This window comes from Centruroides vittatus, unplaced genomic scaffold (assembly GCF_030686945.1).
Source record: "Centruroides vittatus isolate TY-2023 unplaced genomic scaffold, ASM3068694v2 contig_392, whole genome shotgun sequence".
NCBI lineage: Eukaryota > Metazoa > Arthropoda > Arachnida > Scorpiones > Buthidae > Centruroides > Centruroides vittatus.
The window spans coordinates 1,727,879-1,751,385 of record NW_027122208.1 but is presented as its reverse complement, the minus strand read 5'-3'; the positions used below and the strand labels follow the sequence as shown (position 1 = coordinate 1,751,385).

The 23,507-nt window shown below is 31.0% G+C and overlaps 1 protein-coding gene across 1 annotated transcript; it reads left to right on the top strand.

Annotated features, from left to right (window-relative positions):
- Positions 1-3,902: 3,902 nt before the first annotated feature.
- LOC136976040 (uncharacterized) lies at positions 3,903-5,275 on the top strand. The gene is made up of 5 exons (XM_067271232.1): positions 3,903-4,053; positions 4,127-4,191; positions 4,604-4,690; positions 4,772-4,822; positions 4,960-5,275. The coding sequence occupies exons 1-5, from the start codon at positions 3,963-3,965 to the stop codon at positions 5,038-5,040; spliced, it is 375 nt and encodes a 124-aa protein (XP_067127333.1). The 5' UTR covers positions 3,903-3,962; the 3' UTR covers positions 5,041-5,275.
- The last annotated feature ends 18,232 nt before the right edge of the window (positions 5,276-23,507 follow it).

Here is a 23,507-nt window from a genome sequence, read left to right as displayed (position 1 = left end):
AACAGAAATTAACACTTTTAACAAGAGCCGCATTTGCCTACGTCTGATATATACGCTCGTCGAAAAGATACACACCTAGAAGGCAGTATTGGAATTGAACGAAACTATTGTATGAATATAAAGACAATGGCGATACTCCGGTTATTTGAATCGATTCGTTCCGCAGACGATTCGGATAACGGATTCTCCCTTTTACGGTGTATCGAAAATTTCGACTTTTTCTGCCAAGGTAAGAACGACACGCTTTTGTTTCCGACGCGATCGGTGTCACATTCGCAGCAAATGTAAGAGAATTAGTGGGGAAGAGAGAAGGGCAAGTGGGCAGTCAGATAATCCAAATTCTACCATAATTGATTACAAATATCACAGCAAAGGAACGATTTTTGTGAAACAACAATACAATTTAAAGCAACCTTTAGCACCTTGCAGGACCACGTGTCCTAAATACGTGCCGACAGTTAAACGGCCAAGGAGCTAAAGCAGTGGCAACTGCTACAAAATATAGTGCCGAGTAGTGCTATAATAACCGTGCACTTTTCGTACTTTCAAAATACATTCAAGAACTACAACGATATCAAAGGTGTGCCAAAAGAAAAAGTAGTGGCATCCCAACTTAGTACCAATACAGAAAGCTTGAAAAACACTGGGCTAATGTGTCAGCCTACAGCTCTGGGGGACACGAGATTGAATACAGATGGGCCGAAAAACTGCAGAAAATTTTTCGTGGGTGTTCCAGATATGTTTGGAACCATTGTACACCCATAATGAATACACCGGTGGCGTGCCGTGACATTTGATGATAGGGAAGCCGTGTTTCTGTAAGAAGCCGACTTCCAGGGCAATCAGTTAATTGCGCGTCAGTAATGGTCTGGGCAGTGGCGTAGCGTAGTGGGGGCGGCACTTTTAGGGGGCGGAAAAATTTCACAATAAATAATAATAATATCTTGTAAAAATTTTTGTAATAAATGTGATTTATTACAAAAATAAATTGCAAAACATATATACATGACTTTTTTACTTGTAACACGTACAGTACAATACACAATAATGATGATTGTTCTTGCCGAAAAGTTCTTTAGAACTACTGTATATTTTAGTCTTTTAAATTGAGATACCTAAATAAGGGGGCGGCGAAATTTTCCTCCGTCCCGGGCGGCTGACTCCCACGCTACGCCACTGGGTCTAGGGTCCATTCGTAGACGGCCGGATGGCCGAGCGGTAAAGGTGGCAGCCTACCGCTCTGGGGGACCCGGGATCGAATCCGAACGGGTCGAATAATCCCCAGGAATTTTTCGGGGGGTGGTCCGTTCGGATATGTCGGGCCCCGTCCCTCACCACCCCGTCGCCCCATTGCGGGCCTGGCCGAACCCATAATGGGCCTACTAAAAGAGGCCCTCTTAGTGCCCACAGGGCGAAAAGAGTTAAAAAAAAAAAAAGGGTCCATTCGTACATGGATGGTAGCTGTAGAGACAAAGACGACAAGTATCTGACAAAAACCGTTTATTTTAACATAAAATAAATATATACTACGTACAAAATAGTTTGCTTTAGGCAGTGGCGTAACGTAGTGGGGGCGGCAAAATTTCACAATAAATACACATTACACCTGTACACAATAATGTTAATTTTTCTCTGACGAAAAGTTCATTGGAATTACTGTATATTTTAGTTTTTTGAATTGAGATACCTAAATAAGGGAGCGGCGAAATTTTCCTCCGCCCCGGGCGGCTGACACCCACGCTACGCCACTGGCTTCAGGACAATCGGCCGTTCGGACGTCCCGGGCGTCGATGCGGTTCTTCGACGGTCGATGGAAGGTGGCCCCGGGACAGTGGCGTCGACGAGTCAGTAAGGCACGGGGAGACTTCGTCCGTTGGAGTCGGGGACACGGTCTAAGTCCGAAGTGGCACGGGTTACGGGTTGGCACGATAGACGAGAAATTTTTTTTTTCTTTTTTTTTGCGCGTTGACACGCGGCGTTTTGGTTATTCGGAACGTCAACCGAGTGCCGGGTGTCCTCGATCGTCGGAGATTATATCGATCTCCGTTCTTTCTTTCGTCCATTTTGACTGGTCGTTCTCCCTCGATCACGCTTCCCGAGCGGTCGGTCCCCGGTTACTAAACGTAACGAGACTCTTACTCGGAGCGGGAGAAAAGTCAAAATCGAAGACGAATTCGATCTTCCACCGATCATAAGAGGACTTCCTTCCGCGATTTACGGTTTCTGTCCGGCAGTTTGATATACACAATGGGTGTCCGACTACAGACGACTTTTACCTGTTTTTTTAAACACAAATTTTTCTCTAAATTAACCGTTTTTTCGCGTTTTTCGTGACTGGTCAGACCCGTCCGGTACATGACATTTCCATAAAAGTTTTAAACAAATACTGGAAATGACAAAAATAAACAATTTATGTATTTTAGTTGTAAAATACAAATAATACATACATAATACAAATTGATACGATACCAACAATGATAGAAAAACTTGTTTTGTAAACTTTTTATAAACTAATTCTATTCGGCGATTTTTTTCCGCAAAGTCGTTAATTACTTTATCGTAAAAGTTGCCGGTCGTCGACTCCGTCGACGTATTTAATTAAAAGCACTTTTTCTATCGAAACGACGCTAGCGACCACGATTTTTCCTCCGACCGAGCGTTCCTGGCCGATGTACGAATTCGCTCCGTGGTCGAAAAACTGCGCTCGACGGACGACCGGTAGATGGTACCGTAAAAATTAACGATATTAAATCGTATAATTCTTTTAGTACGTCTTTGTTCGGATCGACATTAATTATAATACCTTTTATGTCTAAGAGTTACTCGTCGATATAGTCCGGACACTAATATAAATATTGCGATTCGCTACGTAATTTAGATAAATCAAAAATTTCCTATAAAATTTACTTAATTTAAACAATTAAAACACGCTTGGAAAAATTGTTAATAATTTTAATATTATAAAGAACATGTAAAAGTGATAAAAATTCTAAAGATTTTGTCTGAAAATCTGTCAATATAATTACAGTATAATTAAAAGAAAATTATAATCAAATATAAGTTTGCAAAAGTACGTACATAAAAATAACATCGAACGCTCTTTACTTTTTAAATCTTAAACAATTCACTTAGTCAGGGAGCTCCCTGCCGGTGGCTAAGGGATAGAATCGTTGGAAGCGTTACGCGTGTGTAGCTTCCACCGGCTAAACCGGCCGAGGCTGGTGCTCTGTAAAGCGCATGCGCCGATGCCCTCTGGCTGCTTTACACCATTCGGCTATTCTCGCCGTGGAAGCTGTCTCGGAAGCGCTTCCATTCCGCCACCGACATTCGAATATACAATAGCGATCTTATCGTTTTTTCACACGTAGTACAGAACTTTTTAATAAGATACACAATGCGGTTATAATAAAATATTAATTTTAATTAATTCAAAGTACGTTAAAATATGAAAATTTATATTTTAGAAAATATAAGGGAAGGTCGTCGGAAGGTGGATGCGGCGCTTCCACCGCTTCCGATGACGGCACGCCACTGGTCCGAATTCGTAACGAGCTTACAAAATAGACCCTCTTCGTACCCATAGAGCAGAAACGGTTTTATAAAGCTACTAGTCCTCTGGCGCGTTCATATTTTATTGACGTTAGTAATTGCTTAAACAATGGAAAATATATTTTAATTGCTAAATGTTCATTATGACACAATGCGCTCAATGATTAAAACAAATAATAATAATTTTATGCGAATTATGTTTAGGAATTTTTTGGCCGAACCCATCGGAGGCCTTCTTAGTGCCCACAGAGCAGAGAGTAAAAGAAAGTAACTTTTGAAAACAAATCGAATTCAACTGGATAGGCGTTACGGGAAGAACCGATATTACAAATAGATATGTTGGGCTATACTAACGAGTGTTTCGATAAGAGGAATTATAGAATATCGCTTTGCTTCAATTTCACTTACCGAGAATGAAACTTGTTACAACTTTACCGATTTCTTTAATATTTTTATCGCAAGTTTATTGCTATAATGAAGGTTATTGGGGAGATTTTTTCTGTAGTAAGTATAACGAAACTTGCTAAAGTTGTGTATTTGAGAAACTTGTTTAAATATTAATCTAAAATGTTAATAGAAGTTGAGAAGAAAGAAGTATTTCGATGTTTGTGGCCGTATTTATCTTACGAATTTAGAGTAACGGTAAAGCTTTTGTTTCGTCTTACTTTATCGAGTATATTTAGACAGTCGGAAGCGGCAAACCTGTGGCTTCGTAGGATCCACATTCGTGTTCGAATCGGAGTTCAGAAATTTTTATAAGTGATTTGATCTGGGACAGAGAATCCCGTTCGGCAACACCCCGCGCCTCCGTTATGGGCCGGACCGAACCGATGACGAGCACGAAATATTCCCAAAAGTGGTAGAGTTAAAAAAGGAAACTTAAAATTTTAACCAGCCCACAATGCGTCAGCTAAGTGGCACTCCCTAAAATCTCGGGCCCTCCGGAGCGGTGGCCTAACTAATTTAAATAATTAATTTTTTAATCGTATAATTTAGTGTAAATAACAAAAGCAAATTTATTTATTTGAATAAAAATTACGTATATTATCGTCAGATGGAAACGATAATGAGATGTGCCGGACTTTATAATGTTTACGATTACTTGGAAGTGGTGTGTAATCCGAGAATGCTCAAAAATATTGTGAGTTTGTTCATTTGATATTTTATTATCGATTAAAAATATAAAATTTAATAAATATAATGAATTTTTGTTTCTAATTAGGCGTTAAAAGTCCGAGACTGCCAACAATGGTACATGCCTATGATGAAATCTGTACGTATTGTTATTATTTAAAATATTCAATAAGAGCAGAAAATTACTCACACTCGCATATATAAATTACATTATTACTGCGTATATTTTAAATATTAATATATATTTAAAAAATATACATAAATTTATTTCTATAGCCAGGTGAAGACAGCGATGCCGAAAACTGTGGATTATTCGGTTCTGTGCACGAAACACCGTATGGATTTCCGACTGAATAAAAATTACAACTTAAGTCGACAGACTAGACTTACATTTTCTAAAACAGACAAATTTCGCATTTATAATTTTATCTAAAATTTGCTTTCTCCCTTCTCGAAATTGATTACGAATGACAGGATCGTCATCGGCTGGTTTTTAATATTTTGAATATGAATTTCAACGTAAAACCCAATAATCCTATTTTACGTGTAAATAAGGATAAATAGAAATAAACATTCGAATACATATATATAACTTTTTGGTCAATTCAACATCTTATATAGACACCCGACTTTTATTTTATAAAGATTGTTTCTGTGACCTGGAAGGAGCCTCGACCGTCGACGCAAATTTCTGCGCCAATCTATAGTTATTGTTTCATACAAGTTCTATACAATTAGTAATTATTACCCTTAAATTCATAATTGTTTGTTTACGAATGGAAAAGTCGAGGGCGAATTCCGACCAAAATTTTTGGGCACGCCGAAAGTTATAGTGAGAATAATAGACTTATCTCCAGCGCTAAACAATAAGCAGAAACGTTATTTGATGCGAATAAAAAAGTATGGACTATTATAAAGCCCATTATATATATACGCGAAATATATTATAATGAAAAAGTGTTAAAAATTTATGATAATTCAATTTTTGTGGGCCCTCGACACCGGGGCCCGAGGCTTAAGTCCTATTGGTTCCTACGTAGATCCGCCCCCGTACACAACGCACGTATGACGACTGGGTACCGCGAGCTTTCCATACAATCTGGCCGTGTCAAATGCTTCCAACGACGTCACCCGCGCGCACTTGTTTGCTGCCACACGAGCGAGCGACGGAGCTCCGGCAAGCACGGCACCGACTTAAAAGGCTAGCCGCTGGCTGCCAATGTAAAAGCAATAACAAATAATAAGAGAATTTTACACGTTAGAATAAATTATTATTGGCATATTTGTTTTCATATAAAAAATATATTGACAGTCAAAACTTTCTCTTAAGCTTGCGGCCAATTCCAAGCAAGCGCAGAGAATTCGGCCACCGAAAGCATAAGACAAACTTATCGGAAGAATAACAAAGGTCGAGATAGATCCCATCGTGGATTCTCCTTGCCGGGTGTTACAAAATTTTTCGTGGTAATAAATTATAAAATTCCATTTTCATCTCTTAAAAATATCACGAATGACAATAAAAGTAAAAAATTTCTTAGTATTATTAATTAAATACCATTTTATAGAAGAAAGGGTTTTGCGAAAGTTGACGTGTTCAAAGAACTCGTTTATCGAAATACTTCCTTCATTAATTAATGGAATTTTGTTTAGATAACGCTATCTTTAAAAGAAGGAACTTGTTAAATTTATAGAATGCATTTCCTTTTCTTAATAAATGAAATTTCTCTCAATTATTAGTCTGTTTGTATTGTCCGTTCACGTGTCATCGCGTCAAATTTCACCATTTCAAACTAGAAAAAGGCGTAATATTCGACGTAGAGTGAGAACTTGTCTACGTGAAAAGTGCATTTTTAAAAATTTATAGTTCTTATTTTGCCGTTTTCTCTATATTTTGTGTAAGTTTTATAAAGGCATTTAATCCTAACTAAACTTTAGACCATTCTTGCAATAAATATTTTGAAAATAAGATTTTTATGCGGATAAAATTAGTTTACTCGGCCTAAATATATATACAGGTAGGCCTCCTACAAGGCGGTAGATACGTTCCTCGAAAATACCGCGTTGTGGGAGACACCGACTTAATACAAAAACTGCCTTTTGTGGTAAAACGTTTTCATCATTTTTTAAATTTATGTACATAAAAAAGTTAAATAAAATTCAACATCATTTCGAGTCAAAATCAAAAGAAACATAATGTTAGGCGCAAATGCGGTCCTCGTCGTCCCGTCAAGTTCCACTGCACTTATGCGAAAGATAATTCGTTTCTAAATACCCTAAACCGCGTTGTAGGAGGCCTACTTGTATATATAAAAAATGATTTTAAAATTAATTTAATTAAAGATTTGTTCTTCGTGAAATCGAGTTATGAAAAGAAATTGGCTTGGTCTTCGGTTTTGACCCCTTGAGAATCGATAAATATATGTATAATTTTTAAATAGTTTTCGTTCTCATATACAGTATATATTGAATTATTAAAAGGGGTCGAGACATGAAAATTTCGGAACCTCTGCTATAAGACAACGCAAAAAAGAGCGACTTTCTATTAGAAATTGGCCCATTTGGATGTTAGACGCGTAAAGAAAACTCGGATCACGAATATGGGTGCATTTTTCTCGTGTATTACAGAACATTTTTTTAATGATGAGAATTTTGACTTTTGGAGCCGAGTAAACGATGACCAATAGCGAGGTTCGGGCCGAAATTTTCAACGCGAAAACGTGTACGTCGGACGTTCGGCGCCGCTTTCCCGTAAGCCTAAAGTTTATGGAATCGTGCTCGACATGCCAAACGCCATTGTCAAACTTCTAGGCTTACGGGAAAGCGGCGCCGAACGTCCGACGTACACGTTTTCGCGTTGAAAACTTCAGCCTCGCTAATAACTTTTTAATCGGAACGGAAATATTTAAAATTTGCAAACCATAATGCATCAAAATTACGGCGTATATGATTGATGATATTTGATTGGCATCATCTAAAAATGCCAGTCAAAGTTGGCGCTGACCTGTAAGGGCGCCTTTGTGCAAAGTATTTTTCAGCACCGTTCACCTAACACAAGATATATCTACTCGTATATTATATACAAACTTAATGTTTGTATATAGTGTTTTAAAACAACATTTTTAAGGGCGGCCACGAGACATGGATCCAAGCATTTTAAAGAAAATAATTGTTATTTTCCCAAGTTCAAATCGCAACTTAGAAAGATTTTGCCGACAAAACACCGTGTCAAATAACAATGGAACAAATAAATTTAAACCAATGTGTTGGCCTGAAATCCAGTGCACGTGTCTTTACAAGACATTGCGAATGATTCAAATAAAGCAGAATACAATTTCTTTAGTCTGCAATTTCAAGGACTAATTGCCTCAATTCTCTAATTTTTAATGGCCAACAGTTGTCGCGCCGTTAGAGTCGGGCAATTGGGGCACTTGCCCAGGGAACCGCCATTAAGAAGTTTATTTTTTGATTTTTTAAGTCATCCCTCGTTTTCACAGTAAATTGGCGTAGAGCTCCGTGGAAAATATATTGGACCACGATTCTCTACCATATTTAGCGCAGAAAATGGCAAAAATTCAAAAGAACTAAACATTAAAGTAATTAATAATAGCATTTGTTGCGATAAAATTGCACATAAAAATTGAAAACTTAACTGTAATGTTGAATTTGTGTTATCAGCGGTTATTTAATACGGTTTTTCATCTGCAGTAGACAAGTAAAGTGTTCAGATTCAAGTTTTGTAATACAACTACTAGAGATTGATGGATCATTTCAAATATTTCAGAGAGGATGGTTTCTTGGAATTTGTACAAAATGCAACGTTCCTCTTGTATTCGAAGAAGTCAGATCAAAACGGATACACATATAAATACTCCTATAGAAATACAAATTTCTATAGGAACTATTTTTTTGCAATAGTATATAAAGGAATAATCGCACAGATTGAAGAGCATAGTGCCATTTTTGGTTTACTTTACACTACTTTTATATTAAAGACGACGAACGAGGATGACCTTATGAATCATTGTACGCGTTTAGATTTAGCACTAATGAATGATGATAATCGGGATATAAAGATAACGATTTATACGACAAAATGAAAATATTTTGTGCCTATGCTGCAGTGATATAGCTAATGCGACTCCATTACAATGTCTAAACTGCAGGTTTCTCCCCAATCTATTGTCAATAGAGCACAGAATATGTGAAAAATTAGATTTTGACAACATAATTAAGAATTTCGCTGAAATTGTAGCACGGAGAATAAATTTTTATGTTGTTTTTAATTAATACTTTTCTTAATTTTTCTCTCTGAACTTTTTAAAACTATATTTTGAATTATTTAATTCAAAATAATCTATGCAGTTTTATTATTGTTATTCTTTATACTCTAGATAAAATAATTATGTTCGGGATTTTGTAAGATAATTTAAAATACTATGTATGCCTCGTATGCTGGCATAGAAGTCTATCCAAACAAATTAGTAGCGGATTGCCCCTGTACATCATACTTTTCCTTTAACAATAGAGTCGTGCCGGTCATCTATCTAACACCTTTCGGGGGAAGTTTTAGATTAAAAGAACATACCGGTTTGCATCGGAAGTTCGTATACAGTTAATCGGATCCTTCTGACGGCAACAGTGGGAATTTATGAGGTCTACAATTTTTTCAAATTGCAGCCCAACAATAGAAAAGTACTGGTGGACTTAAACTTAGATGTGTATTATAGTAGCTTATGGTAAATCATATAATAAGGTCATACATTTTTAACTAAAACCTTTAAACATATATACATACATTATAGCTGGTACAAAAAGGGATGCAAGTAAAAGAACCTGACGTAGACCGAGCAATTGCTAAAAAATCTTCGCTGCCTCGAGAAAAGCTTGTATTGTGTATTGGGTTTACTAGTAAACATATTCGAGTCAAAATCAATATCACCAATAAAATAAAATTAGTTTACGTGACTTAGTACCATGAAAGTAATGCTGCTTATAGTATATTATACTGTAATATCCATCTTTGTTTGCACCTTATCATTTGTATCAGTAATGCATCATGTTGAACTATATAATTTATTACTATTGGAAACAATATATGTAATGTTTATTGAAACAGAATGTTTATTGTTCTGTTATGTCAAATAAATTCATCAAACATGAATTTTAATGAAATATTTGTGATGTCTGTTGAAGTTACAGTAAGTGGTACACAGGCAGCAAATGTTAGAGAATGTTGACGTGTTTACTCCTTTTTGGTAAATGTCTATGAACAGAGAGTAAACATTAATTTCATACTACATACTAAGTGAAAATGATAAAAGTTCATAATAATGGATGCAATACAGAAATAAAATTGCAACAACACTCACGAGTGATATTTATCTGGCAGATTTTATTTCAGGTATGAGACTACAGATTAATTCGTTACAATCTCCTAAAAGAAAATATACAATATACAGCATTTTATTTTTAATCAAATAACAATAAATGTATTTTATATTGAGAGGAATTAAACACTTAAGTAGTAAGGGAATACAGACTTTACAGTCAAAACAAAATGGAAGCACATCAGATATAAGTTTGGGAATTGACAATATTAAACAAGTATAATTACAGCATGATTATTACATTTCTGAGAATATATATAAACTAGAGACTCCATTGTTGTAAGAGTTTTAACTTTGGCTCCATATTGAGATGCTGGAAGGATTTCTTCCTGAGTTTCACCCAAGGCACCCAGGCTTTTGTGGTGAATCTGATGGAGTTATAAAAGATCGTGGAGCCGACAATATGAAAAATACCGATTTGCCGTTATTACTCGATAAACTGTGCATAAAATAACTAATTGCATCGGACCGTTTGCGTTTATTATAATTGAGCTGTAATGTTAATTTAATTTGAAAATCATTATCTGTAGAAGAAAGTTATAATGTAAAACAGTGTGCAATTATAATGCCCAAATTATAAATACAATTTTAAATAAGCAAATTTTATAAAAAGATTTATGATGATTCAAAATATTAAGTGCATGTATCAATACTTAAATGTGTTGAGCGGATTATCAACAATATTAATTCAATTTGTTTAGTCAGGATAACAAATATATTTAAATCATTGAGCATTTTTTCTTAATATTTAAAACTTTTAGGAAATTTTTACATGTAGGCAGTGCAATTTTATTCTTTTTTAAACAATTATAATTACGGTACCTGTTCGGAAAGAAGAAACAACGATTATCGTATTTCGGTATTGCAACTCGAATAATTTATTTTTTAAAAAAGTTTACAAATTACTGATTCTATATTTACGCTCATTTAATCTAGCAAAACTGCTACGATAAAAATTAATATTCAAAGTATCAATTGTTACAAAAATACATGCATTTAATATCATCATCAAATCTTGGGAATATGATGTACATTGAGAATGATATAATGTTCTACACATATATTGCATATATAACAAATATTACATGTTTTTCAAGACTGACCAGCACAGAATTCTAACTTGTAATTTTTTATTTTATGTATTTTACGTAGCAACAATAATTGTTTAATGTCTATGGTCTTAAATCATTTAACAATGTATTTAAATAAAAAAATAAATGTAATTAATTTAGTCAGGGCCATTGCTGTATATTCTGAGACTAGAAATATAGTAAAAATAATGCATATAGCAAATATTTTAATTCCGGTTGATCTAAAGTACAATTGGATCAATAAAATGGATACATTCCAGTGTAGTACTGTAATTCTCAACTTATACAGTGACTTGCAAAAAGAATGCTACCATTTTAAATTACTGTACTTCTGTTATTTACTTCCTGAGAAGTACCAATGAATAACTGTCTGACTTGTGAGTTTCATTTCCTATCTTCATTCAAATGTCTTTTTTTTACTGTCTCTAGGAAGTATCACAAAAATAGTGACTCTGCAACAGAGAAGGCTTTTTGTGTTCTGCAGTTCTCAAACTCTGAATTGTTTTGTATTCTCCTGGAACTGTCAATATTACAGTAAAAACCCGTTTTTAGTGAAAATGCGTTTTAACTACAGTAGTTGAAACTAGTTTTTACTGGATGTCATTGTTAAAACTAGAATTTACTGCTAGTCAAAAATGAATTTGAGTTAAAACTAGTTTTAACTAGACAAAACGGGTTTTAACAAAATGGCTTAGTAAAAACTGTTTGGACCAAGGTCATTCGGCTAACACGTTCCTATAGTGTACGACAAATTTCGTATCGCCTTAACCCTTTTCCCCCGACATATTGTTTACGTTTATTTTGCGATCCCTCCTAAGGAAATATAGGTCAGTCGGGCAATATTATTTTAAAAGTTCACCAAAAATCAAATTATCATTATATCTATATGAAAAAAATCACTTACATTTATTAATATCTTTAGTTTAAAATACGATATTTTTCAATACATTTTATTAGAAAAATTTATAAGAAAAAAAATAATATATATCAGAATTGACACACAAACTGGATAATTTGTAACATTTTGTGAAAATTAACATTGTCTAGTTACATAGTTGTTTGCTGGCACTGAGCCAGAAAGACCTAGAATATTGTTTTGTACAATTCGATATAACACTTTTGCATGTATGTTTATTTGTTGTGAAATTATGGCGCATTATATCAAATATTTGTTTGAAATCAAAATTTTATACCGCTACTGGCTGACCCGGCCACGCGTTGTTGTGGCTCAAAATGTATCTATTATAAATGTATAACACTTCCCCGTGGGGGAATTTCAAAAAATCCCTTCTTAGTGTACATTCTCTTGACGTACCCTATTAAAACGCAATCAAAAACGCATGTAAAATAGTATAATAGAAGCCGAGTTCTTCACGGAAAGCCTTAATCCCGTCCATCTCCCCCCAGTATGGAGAATTTCGACATGTATATTATATAGAAACACGTGCGTATTCGAATGCAACGTTGTGTCAAAATTTCAAAGGAATCGGTAGGAACAAACGAACGTTATATTTTATTTATATAGATAGATAGATAATGATCTGCTTCAGTCCATTCTCACAGAAAAGTAAACTTAGGTCGTCGGAAGGTAGCGCCATCTGTTGGACATAAAAGCCTTAATCCATAAAAAAATTTATTTTTGAGAGGGGGGAAATGGTGTAGGGGTATGAAAAATAGATAGTAGCCGATTCTCAGACTACTGAGTATGCATATAAAATTTGGTAAAAATCGGTAAAGCCGTTTCGGAGGAGTACGGTAACAAAAATTGTGACAGGAGAATTTTATATATAAGATCAACTAATATAATGAATTATTATACTTTATATTTATTTATATATATTTTATTATTATAATTATTATACTTGTTGTTTATTTATATTTATTTATATTATACTTTATTCGCTTCGTATCGAACGAGATTATAACTGTTGTTAATAAATTTGACAAAAATCGATATTTACCAAAGTAACGACAAATAGGTACCCTCGAAGTTTTGCTTAAAAAGCCAGGGTACCGATCGATCGGTGCCTTCGGGAACAAAGGGTTAATTAATGTTAATAACACAGACGTGTGACCAATATTTTCAATAAATATGGTATTAAATAATACAAATGTTTTAATCCCAATCATCACTTTATTTATTTTCCCCAAATTAGTTTTAACTAATGTTAAAAGTTAAAAAGTTAGTGTTTGATTTTAGTTTTATCTAAAATCAAACATTTAGTAAGTGTACAGCAGTAAATTCTAGTTTGACATCCAGTAAAAACTAGTTTCAACTAGTTAAAACGGGTTTTTACTGTAACATCGATATCATCTAAAAATGTTTGTCTTACTTAGTGTCTCATTTTAAAATTTTCTGTGAAACTTGTGGCACAATGATAAGTGATTCTGACTTTAAATACTGCAGAACACAAAATGTCTTCTCTATTACAAAGTTGCCATTTTTGCTTACAGTGCTTCCTGGAGGTAGTAGACAACAAGATGTTTGAATGAAGATGGGAGATGAAACTCACAAGTCAGACAGTTACTCTATTTATTGGTATACATTGCATACTTCTGTATGCAATGTATATAGTATGTTAGTTATTATCTGCAATGTATGCAGATAATAACTAACATAATTACAGTAACTTAAAAATGAATGCTTTCATTTTGAAAGACACTGTATTTTAGGCATTTTCTTAATCCTTTAAAAAAGAATTGTTATTCTATTAAATAGCTTTACAACACTGTATTTACTCGGTCTATTTGTTTCTATATTATGGCAGTTTTATTAAAAATACAAATAAAGAAATTTATTTCACTAAATAATTACTGAAAATCTAATTTTCATCCTTTCCAATTTATATGCTTTAATGTCATTTGCAGCCTGGCCCCGAATACAGCTTTATATTAAAGAAAAGTAAACCAACAATACGTAATATAAAAATTTATCTTTGACATATTTTTAAAAAATTCGTCGATCAGAAGGAACTATGATTTTTCAATACAGATTCTACCAACATTCAAAACATCAATTTACAGTGAAACCTGTGTTAGCAGTCACTTGGAGGGGAGGTTAACCCTGTTAAAGCAGTTGGATCTTATCTACAACATTATACTTATCACAGATGTCCTATACCTACTGTAACACAATTTATATAAACAATAATATGTACTTTTCAAGTAAGTTATTTGTTAAACCACATTTCTTGAATTTCCGAAAAAAATAAATGCATGGACGGAAATATAAGTTTAAAATCTCGCAAAAATATTAATACAATTTATATTTAACATTTAATCGTCTTTAGATTTGTCTTTTATAAAGTAACGGGATTTGACTACTCAATATATATTACAGCATCACAGTTACGTATGCTAATCCTGAAATTGATTGTAATTTAATACGATTTAAGGCCACTTCCAATTAGATCTATAGTGACTGCTATAGCCAAGCTTCACTGTATTTTGTTTTATCTGATCATCATCTCTCTACTTATATAACTACATTCTAAATTGATGAGATATATATGATTAAATAAGACTAATATAATGTAAAAATATACATTATTTACTACACATTAATTACACAAAACTGTATCTTTAAGATTATCATAACGTTTATAATACTTTTTTCTAGTTACCAAGAAAAAATTTATGTATTTTTAATGTAATTTAGATGTTGGCAAGCCAATATCCTGATTGTATTTTAATTCAATATTTAAGTAAATAGTATTTATTTATGTAACATTTGTGATTTTATTATTATTATTTAGAGTTAGGTGTTTAAATATATTGAATTCTAATCAATATTTAAATTTTAGTTTTAAACTGCAAAGTATTTAGAATATTCATACTTTCAACAGATCTATTTGGACTTTTACATCCTATCAGGAAATAATAGAAAATAAAATTCCATCAAAAAGTTTAATATAATAAATAAATTATAATGTTTAAGTTGATGGAAAATTGTCAATAAAGCCAGTTATAACAATTGACATAATGCATATGTACAGCTCATTTCACTAAGATTTTTAATTAAAATTAAATTACCTGTTATCAGAAATTAAGGCAGTTATTTAGTTAAGTTCTCCAATTTTCTGAATAATGTATATATAAAAATATCCCTACATTAATTAATGCATTATTTTTCATTTATTACTTGCATTCTTTTTAAATTCTTTGAGCAGTATTACTCTATTATGCCTTTTGTATTGCAAATATTCTCTATGAAACTAGTGATATATTATTACCATTATTTTGAAATTTATATTAATAAACTGTTTTTAATATATTTATAAACAATTTTTTAAGCTAATGAAATACGGCAATACCTCGAACTTACACTATAGGTGGGACCAAGAGATAACCGCGTAAGTCGAATTTGCATAAGTCGGTGTATAATTTCGCATATAAATACATACAAATTATTTTTAATTGGGGCCGGAAACTAAAGAAAATAATTTAGAAAAAAATGTTTAATAAAATCTTAGATAATACATATGTATAACAAATTATATTATTAAAATCGTAAACCGAAGTTATTTTGACGTATAAAGCTTCATAAAATCTAACAAATTCGTCTGACGGCTCAAAGATTTTTTTTCTCCTAAAATTTCCTCGTAGCATGCTAATAATTTTTCTTATTTCTCGTTTTGTAGAAGAAATGCATTCTGCGTTGGAGTTTATATTTTCTAAAATTTGTAATCCCTTTTCACTTTTGTATCGAAGTCTTTAATAATGTTAACTTTACATTCCAAAGATAAAGTTTTTCTTTTCTTGTTTGATACAGAAGAATCAGTTCTACTTCGTTTGGATGACATAGTAGAGTCTCTCGAGTCTCCATAGATGTAACAAACACGGAAATAAATAACACAAAATAATTCGTAGCTATGCGTCGATTCCGTGCAAGTCGTGCTTCACGTACGAACACGTAAGCCAAACGATAGTTTGGGGGGGAGTGAGTAATCGAGAGTTGCCCGGCACTCAAACAAGACACAAATCGACAAGATTTAAAAATTGCGTAAGTCGAGGTAGTGTAAGTCAAGGTATTACTGTAAATCAAAATTAATTAACACTGCAAACTGATAAATTCTAATAAAAACATTAAGTTACAATGGCTGGATGGCTGCTAAATAGTTAAGGTGTCATCCTACTGTTCTGGAGGACCTGGGAATGAATGTGTTACAGATAAAAAAAAATTCCAGGAATTTTTGAGATGGTCTGTCATGGATATATTGGGCCTTATCCCTCATCACCTGACCACTTATTGTGGATCTGGCCAAACTCCCAATGGACTTGATGGAAGACCATCTTAGAGCCCACAAGGTGGTGGAAAAACAACAATATTACATTTATATTTTATTTACATATATTTTGAATTTACTAATGTTGGTTTTAATTTTTATGACAGAATTTCTATAAAATATTGAAATATAATTTAATGCAGTTTTTCAACCTGTTTTGGAAACTATTTATGAAAAACTGACAATCTTTGTAGATCAAACAGATTATTAAGATTACTTAAAAAGTAACCATAAAATAAACTAAATCAGAAACAAATTATTTTATTCAAAATAAACAAAACTGTCAAACCTGATATAAATCTACATGTTTAGATGGATGAAAAACACTGAACTAAACTATCATAACCCTTGGTGAAATGCAAGAGACTTTCAGTATTTATCAGTACATGAGACAACTTGTCAAAATAACACAATGTTCTGTAAAATCCAGAATATTTGCCTGTTTATTGAATAACTTATTTTTTTTACATATTATTTTTACTAGCATACTTTATGCATCACTGACTACATAATATAAATGTTTATGCTGCCAAAGTTAAGAAATTTAAAGCATTAACTTTAAATATAATTGAAAAAATTTTTTAAGCCAATCTCAAAATCATCTGCTTGAATTGAGAGAAATATTGAAAACTCATCCACTGCATAGTATAGTATTTCTTTAACTTTGAAATTAAATGAAAATCTTTATGAAATGAGCTGAACAATGCTAAGATTGATTTATATATACAGACTAAAATATGGCAAGTTTGAATATTTAAGGCAAAAATATAATGAAAAACAGCAATATTTTTAAAATTAGACAAACGCACATTATAACGGGCGTCGCTTATAAAACTAAATACGTACGAATATTTCGAGAACAAATATAACAAATATGATATAACAAATTTAATAAACATTTTATATAAAATAATAATAAACAATCAACATACAATATAAATGGAATATAATATAATTTAATAAAAATGCACGCATTATTTAAAATCAATTATCAGCAATTGCTGGAAACAGATTTTTTAAAAAAAAAAGAGTTTAAATAATTTTAAAATATGGCACATTTTCTGTATTTAAAACATTATTATAGACATAGATTTTAGTGTTTCATTCATAAATTGTTAATTATATATTAAAATATTAAATTTGTTTGACTAATGAATAATGTATAAATAGATTTTTAAGACTAGAATTAAATGATTTAGCAACAAGAACTAAGTTGTAAATCAAAAATAATAAAAGTCAAGTTCTATAATAATCAGATTTCGGGTTATATTTCATAAAACATAAAAATAGCAACAGAACTAATTGCAAAAGAGAGAAAAGAATTATATAGGATGCTTTCAGTACTAAACATGAGAATTCAAGTAAAGAAACATCCTGAAATTATGCAGAATCAATAGAAAATCAAATTCAAGATCTTATTGTTGTTATTTATAAAATATATTACAACAAAAAAATTATGGTGTAATTAATGAAATTAATTAAAATTAAGTAATTATTTCTAAAAGAAATCTACTGTAACAGATTAAAAATCTTAAAAAATGATATTTCAAATATCTAGAAATTTAAATATTTATTTTGTTTTCCACATTTTAAAGAAAATCTTTTCGATACTTCTATAAAACTTCACATTTCCAATGATAAATATACAAAAGATTGATTGTTTTAACTTTTTTCAATTTTTTGTAAAGTAGTTTTTAATAATAAGAAATTCATAGAAAATTACATAAAAATTAGCATTTGTACAACATAAAAATAAACATGGTATTTTAAATTAAACAGTTGATAAAACTAAAAACTTAACTATAAATAAATAGAATAATAAACAAACAAATTGGAAATTATAATTCGTTTTCAAATTTATTTAAAATTTAACAAAACTTCCATATTTTGATACAGGAAAAGAGAAAATTTTCATTAACATAAAAAGTTAACATTTAAATTAGTATCGATTTAGTATCATTAAGATATAGAATTAAATCTGCATCAGGTAATAATTAGCCATTTTTCATTTATCAGTATGGCAGCACCAGGAAGAATATCAAGATTATACAAAAAAAAGAAACCATACACTACACTGCAGTAATAATTACTTCAGAGACAAACATTTTTGTCCATCTTGATAGGCCTGCATCATGAGAACTATGTAAAGTGAGGGAGAAAGCATGGATATAATTTTAATACCACAAAACTCAACACTGCCCTATCCATGTATGCCACACAGCCAGGGCCGGCCATCGGGGGGGTGCGGCGGATGCTACGCACCGGGGCCCCGCGATTGAGGGGGCCCCAACATTATCAAGAATGCAGTATTTTTAGTAATTTTTCTGAAGTAATTAATGTATTAGCAAGAACAAAATCACGCTTTAAATAAACATGCATTAATATATGTTCGTGTTTGTAAATTTTTTTTATTTTAAAAAAACATTTGGGCCCAAATAGTTTCTTGCACCCGGGCCCCTTTATCGAGAAGGCCGGCCCTGCACACAGCCAGGGGTCAATGCTAGGCCAGAGGATGCCAAAATAGTAAGATGGACTTTCTATAACAAATATAATAATCACTTCACGCCGACTTTTGTTAATATTATAAGTTACACTTACGTGTTGTGGCGTTACGAACGTTAACTATTTTGGATGAGTTCACGAGCACTTTCGATAGCATACGGCTATTATCTTCGGGTGAAATTCGAATAGAATCGTTTTCAATTTTTAGCTTTCGCACAGCTTGTCGATTCGAACGAAGAGGCCAGATGGAACACCAATTTAATTTAAAAACGGAATGCGGTTCAAAAATTGGACAGCAATTTAAACGATGTAGTGTTTGCAAACAATGCATGTTGAGCAACATTGGAACACTAGAAATGCAGATTATAGTGTTTTAAATAATGTTGTCTATACTTGTGGAATTTCTAGCGTTGTTGAGTTGCACGGTGTTAGGGTTGATATATAAAGATTCTCCCAAATGAATAATTCCTTTTGAATATCGCATCTTTTTAGTATTTTTATTTGGGCCCAATAACAAAGATGAGATATTCAAAAGGAATTATTCATTTGGGAGAATCTTTATATATCAACCCTAACACCGTGCAACTCAACAACGCTAGAAATTCCACTTATGATATGGACCTTCTAAATGGACTAAATCAGAACTTTAGAAAAACTGGAAATTTTTAAGGCATCTATGAAGAAAGAATGCATTACTTTTAAAGATTGCCAAACTCATATCATCTGCCTGGAAAGCCTTCTTTGATAAGCCTTTTCTGTGGAAAAGAGAACATGGGAAATTATTTGCTTAAAGAAAAAACAAAAGTGGCCATACCCATCAAAGGGGGATCATTCAAAAATATTTCCATTTTTGGATGAACTCCCTTTGATGGGTATGGCCACTTTTGAGCAGAATGTATATATAAATGTAGAAAATATAAAGCATCAGAATGTGGAAAAATCAAAATGTCAAAACAATGTAAGATAGAAGAATCGGATGTGGAAAGAAGCAGATAAAAAAAATATCGAGGCAGTGTAAGAAAGCTAAGACCATTCAAAAATACAAAATGGAAGAGGAGGAGGATCTAATTAAAAAAGCCAAGGAGAAGTAACAACTAACACTTAGTTACATCGTTCTCTTTTAGTTTATTAATATTGTAAAAAAATATTTCTTATAAAATTTTTCCAAAGGGCATCTATCATAAAATATAACAATACTTTTCTCAGTTTAAATATTATTATTCCAAAATGTTAAATTTATATAATGAACACTGATGCATTCTATAAACTGAATACTAATTTGTAAAATGTAGTGTATAAGACCTGATTCAGACCTATGAAGAAGGCTGAAAACATTTGTTTTTGAAGTAAATATTGCTGGAATTTAGTGTATTGTTCCTTCTTTTCTTATAGTATTCCCAGTTCCAGTTTTTGGTAACTTTTTAGTGAAGAACATCAAGAATTTTATTTACTTATTTAGATAATGAACAAAAGTGATAATGTAATAAATCAAATCAATATAATAGAAACAGTACTTTTTAGAATCTTCTATTCCGAATGAAAACACACTCATTAATATACTAATTAAGCTAAAATATGTATTGCTTATGATTACTAAATGACCAAAAGAATAATTTGTAATAAACATAGCCGAAACAAACTACTTTCCAATATCATATAATGCAGAAAATTACACCTATTTATTGCAAAAATCTGAATTTGGAAAAAAGAATACAACATTTATTCTAATAAACGCAGTGTGTCGTCTAACTTTTTTTTTCAGGTTGCAACTATGCTGGGGGAATGCTTATTATTTGAGGGTGACTATTATTTCTATTCATTAAGAATTGGGCACAACTATTATTTGATGGCAATTATTAATGGAATAAATCCAGCAACTTCTTTCACTTTATTATTATTCAAGCAACAACGTAACACTCAACACATATTAAAGTGGTAACACTAAATAAAATTTTCAATTTTTTGGTTTAAAATAAGCCTTATCTTCCTCCAATAGAAAGTATACTTACTATTAAAGTGTCCTGTCTAACTTTTTCATCTTTCACTCGAGTTGTTTATTACAGGGCAATTAGCATTAGATGCATTGTTTATTAGAATAAATACAGTATTTTAAAACATATTATGGATATATAACAAAGTTATATCAGTTTTTTTTTTGTAGTAATTTCTATTATTTGAAAATTGTTTTCTAAATCATTCCAACTTAACTCAAAGTAATTAGTCAATTTAATTATTCATAAATTTAAAAATTTCTACACATTTTGAGAAATGAGTGAGGTTATTTGTACTGATATTATCTTGGCTTAATATGGTTAATTATTTAAAAATTAAAGATATGTTAACTTGCCATCAAGGACCCAAAGATTTATCATTAATATTCATAGATGAGAATAAAATGAGCAATAATTAGGCTGAACTTGAATGATATTTACATTATAGATGTATTTTCAAGAGACTCAATATGAGGAAAATTCAAGAATAAATTGCCAATAGCAATATTACTAGTGACAGATGGATATGAAAAGGAAGACAAAGTTAACAACTGATTAATTAAGAAAATAGTGGAAGACAAACAGATGATAGCCTTCCATTTGAGGCAAGTAAATTTATTATTATTGTCATTTAAATTAATAAAAATATTTGATTAAATGTTTATATTAGAGAGACTTCAAAGAATAAGGCATCATATTTTATGCAGCAACAATTGATTAATTATTAATAATTAAAATATGTCAGACAATTTCTTGACTTGTGAAAAATCTTTAAAGTTTAAATTATTAATATTTTATAAAAAATTAAATGTCTTTTTAATATTAATGTAAAATTATGCAATTATATTCAATCTGATTAATTTAAGATTTATTTAACTCTAGAATTGAAACTTCTCTTCTGTATTTTCTTTATTTTGGTAATTAGTTTTATTATTATTAAATATTTGTATCATAATGATTTTAAAATATTCATCCATTATATAATTATTAGTTTAAAAAAATATTTATAACTATCAAATCAATTAATATTAAATAACAATAAAATGTACTTTATTTGAAATCATCTATTATTTCATATCAATTAATTTTGTAAATTAATGTAATAATTAAATAATAGCATGACAATTATTTTATGCTGTAATACCAATAATCAAAATATTAGAAATATCAAATGTTGGCATTTCAAAAAATTGATTTTTTAACTTTTTTATAAAACAAAGTAAAATTCTTGAAATGTGTAGCAGTTAATTTGATTTGAATTCCAAATATAATGTATTGATTTCTATACTTTTCATACAGTTACATATTAATGTCTAATACTTATTAACATCATAGAAATACTATAAATTTTATAACTGATTCATATAATAAATAAATGTTTGTTAATAAATTATTCAAACACTCAAAATGTATAAACTAGTATATAAATTTTTATTCAAATAAAGAAAATAAGTGTTTAAGTTTGGATATAAACTGAACTCATATTATTTAACAACACACTAAAAGCATTTAGCAGATAGAATATCAAATGCTATCATTCAATCAAATATCGACATCCATCCATAATCAAATGTATTTATGATCGAGCCTTGATTTTTTGAAATGACACGCTAATACATAACAAAGATTTTGGGTGCAATTTGTTTTATAATTGAATTTTAACTTATTTTAATGAATAATAATTATAAAATTTGTGAAATAAGTAGCTGTGTAAATCAGTATTATTAAATTTGAACAACTCATTGTTCAAATTTAATAATAACGATTTACACAGCTACTTATTAAAACTAAACAAAAAATAATTAGTTAAAAAACTCAACAGTACAAATTACTAGCTTTCGGCTTCATGAAAAAAGCATTTTAAAAATGTAATTCTTTATAATTTACTAAATAATTCTTGAAGATAAAGGCTTTTGCCATTTGAAAAATTCTTACTTCATATGATTATTATTAATTGTTATAAAATGAAATATAGTAGATCTGAAATTTATAAAATGAAATATAGTGTAGATCTTAAGTTTATTGTAATAGTATCAGAAACTTTATCATTATAATCTTATGAATATATTTTTTGCATTTATGGAATATATTTTATGTATTTATTATAGTTTGCTATAAAAATTTGAGTGCATTAGAACACCAAGATAGATTATAATCAGAAAATATATTTAATGAATTTTAAAAAAAGTTAAAAACAATAATATCCTTTTTTTCAACTTCCAACAGAAATATATAGACACAAAATATGATGCAAAATATACAATGCCACAAAATAATTTTCAATTTTTAATTAGATAATATTAAATTAAACATATAAAATGAAATTGTCAGAATCATTTGCATTTTATAAACAGATAAAATGTCTATAGTTTAATTCACTTTGTCATATCCACTAAAAACTGATGATGATGATAATCATTATCATTATGTCAATGTAATCTAGCCTACACGTAGCAGCTCATATTTATATGATTAAAAGAGTTATAGTAAAATTATTTATTTAAAAACAGAATTGAAATTAAAGCTATGTACAGTACATCCTGAACAAATGCACTGAAATCTAATATC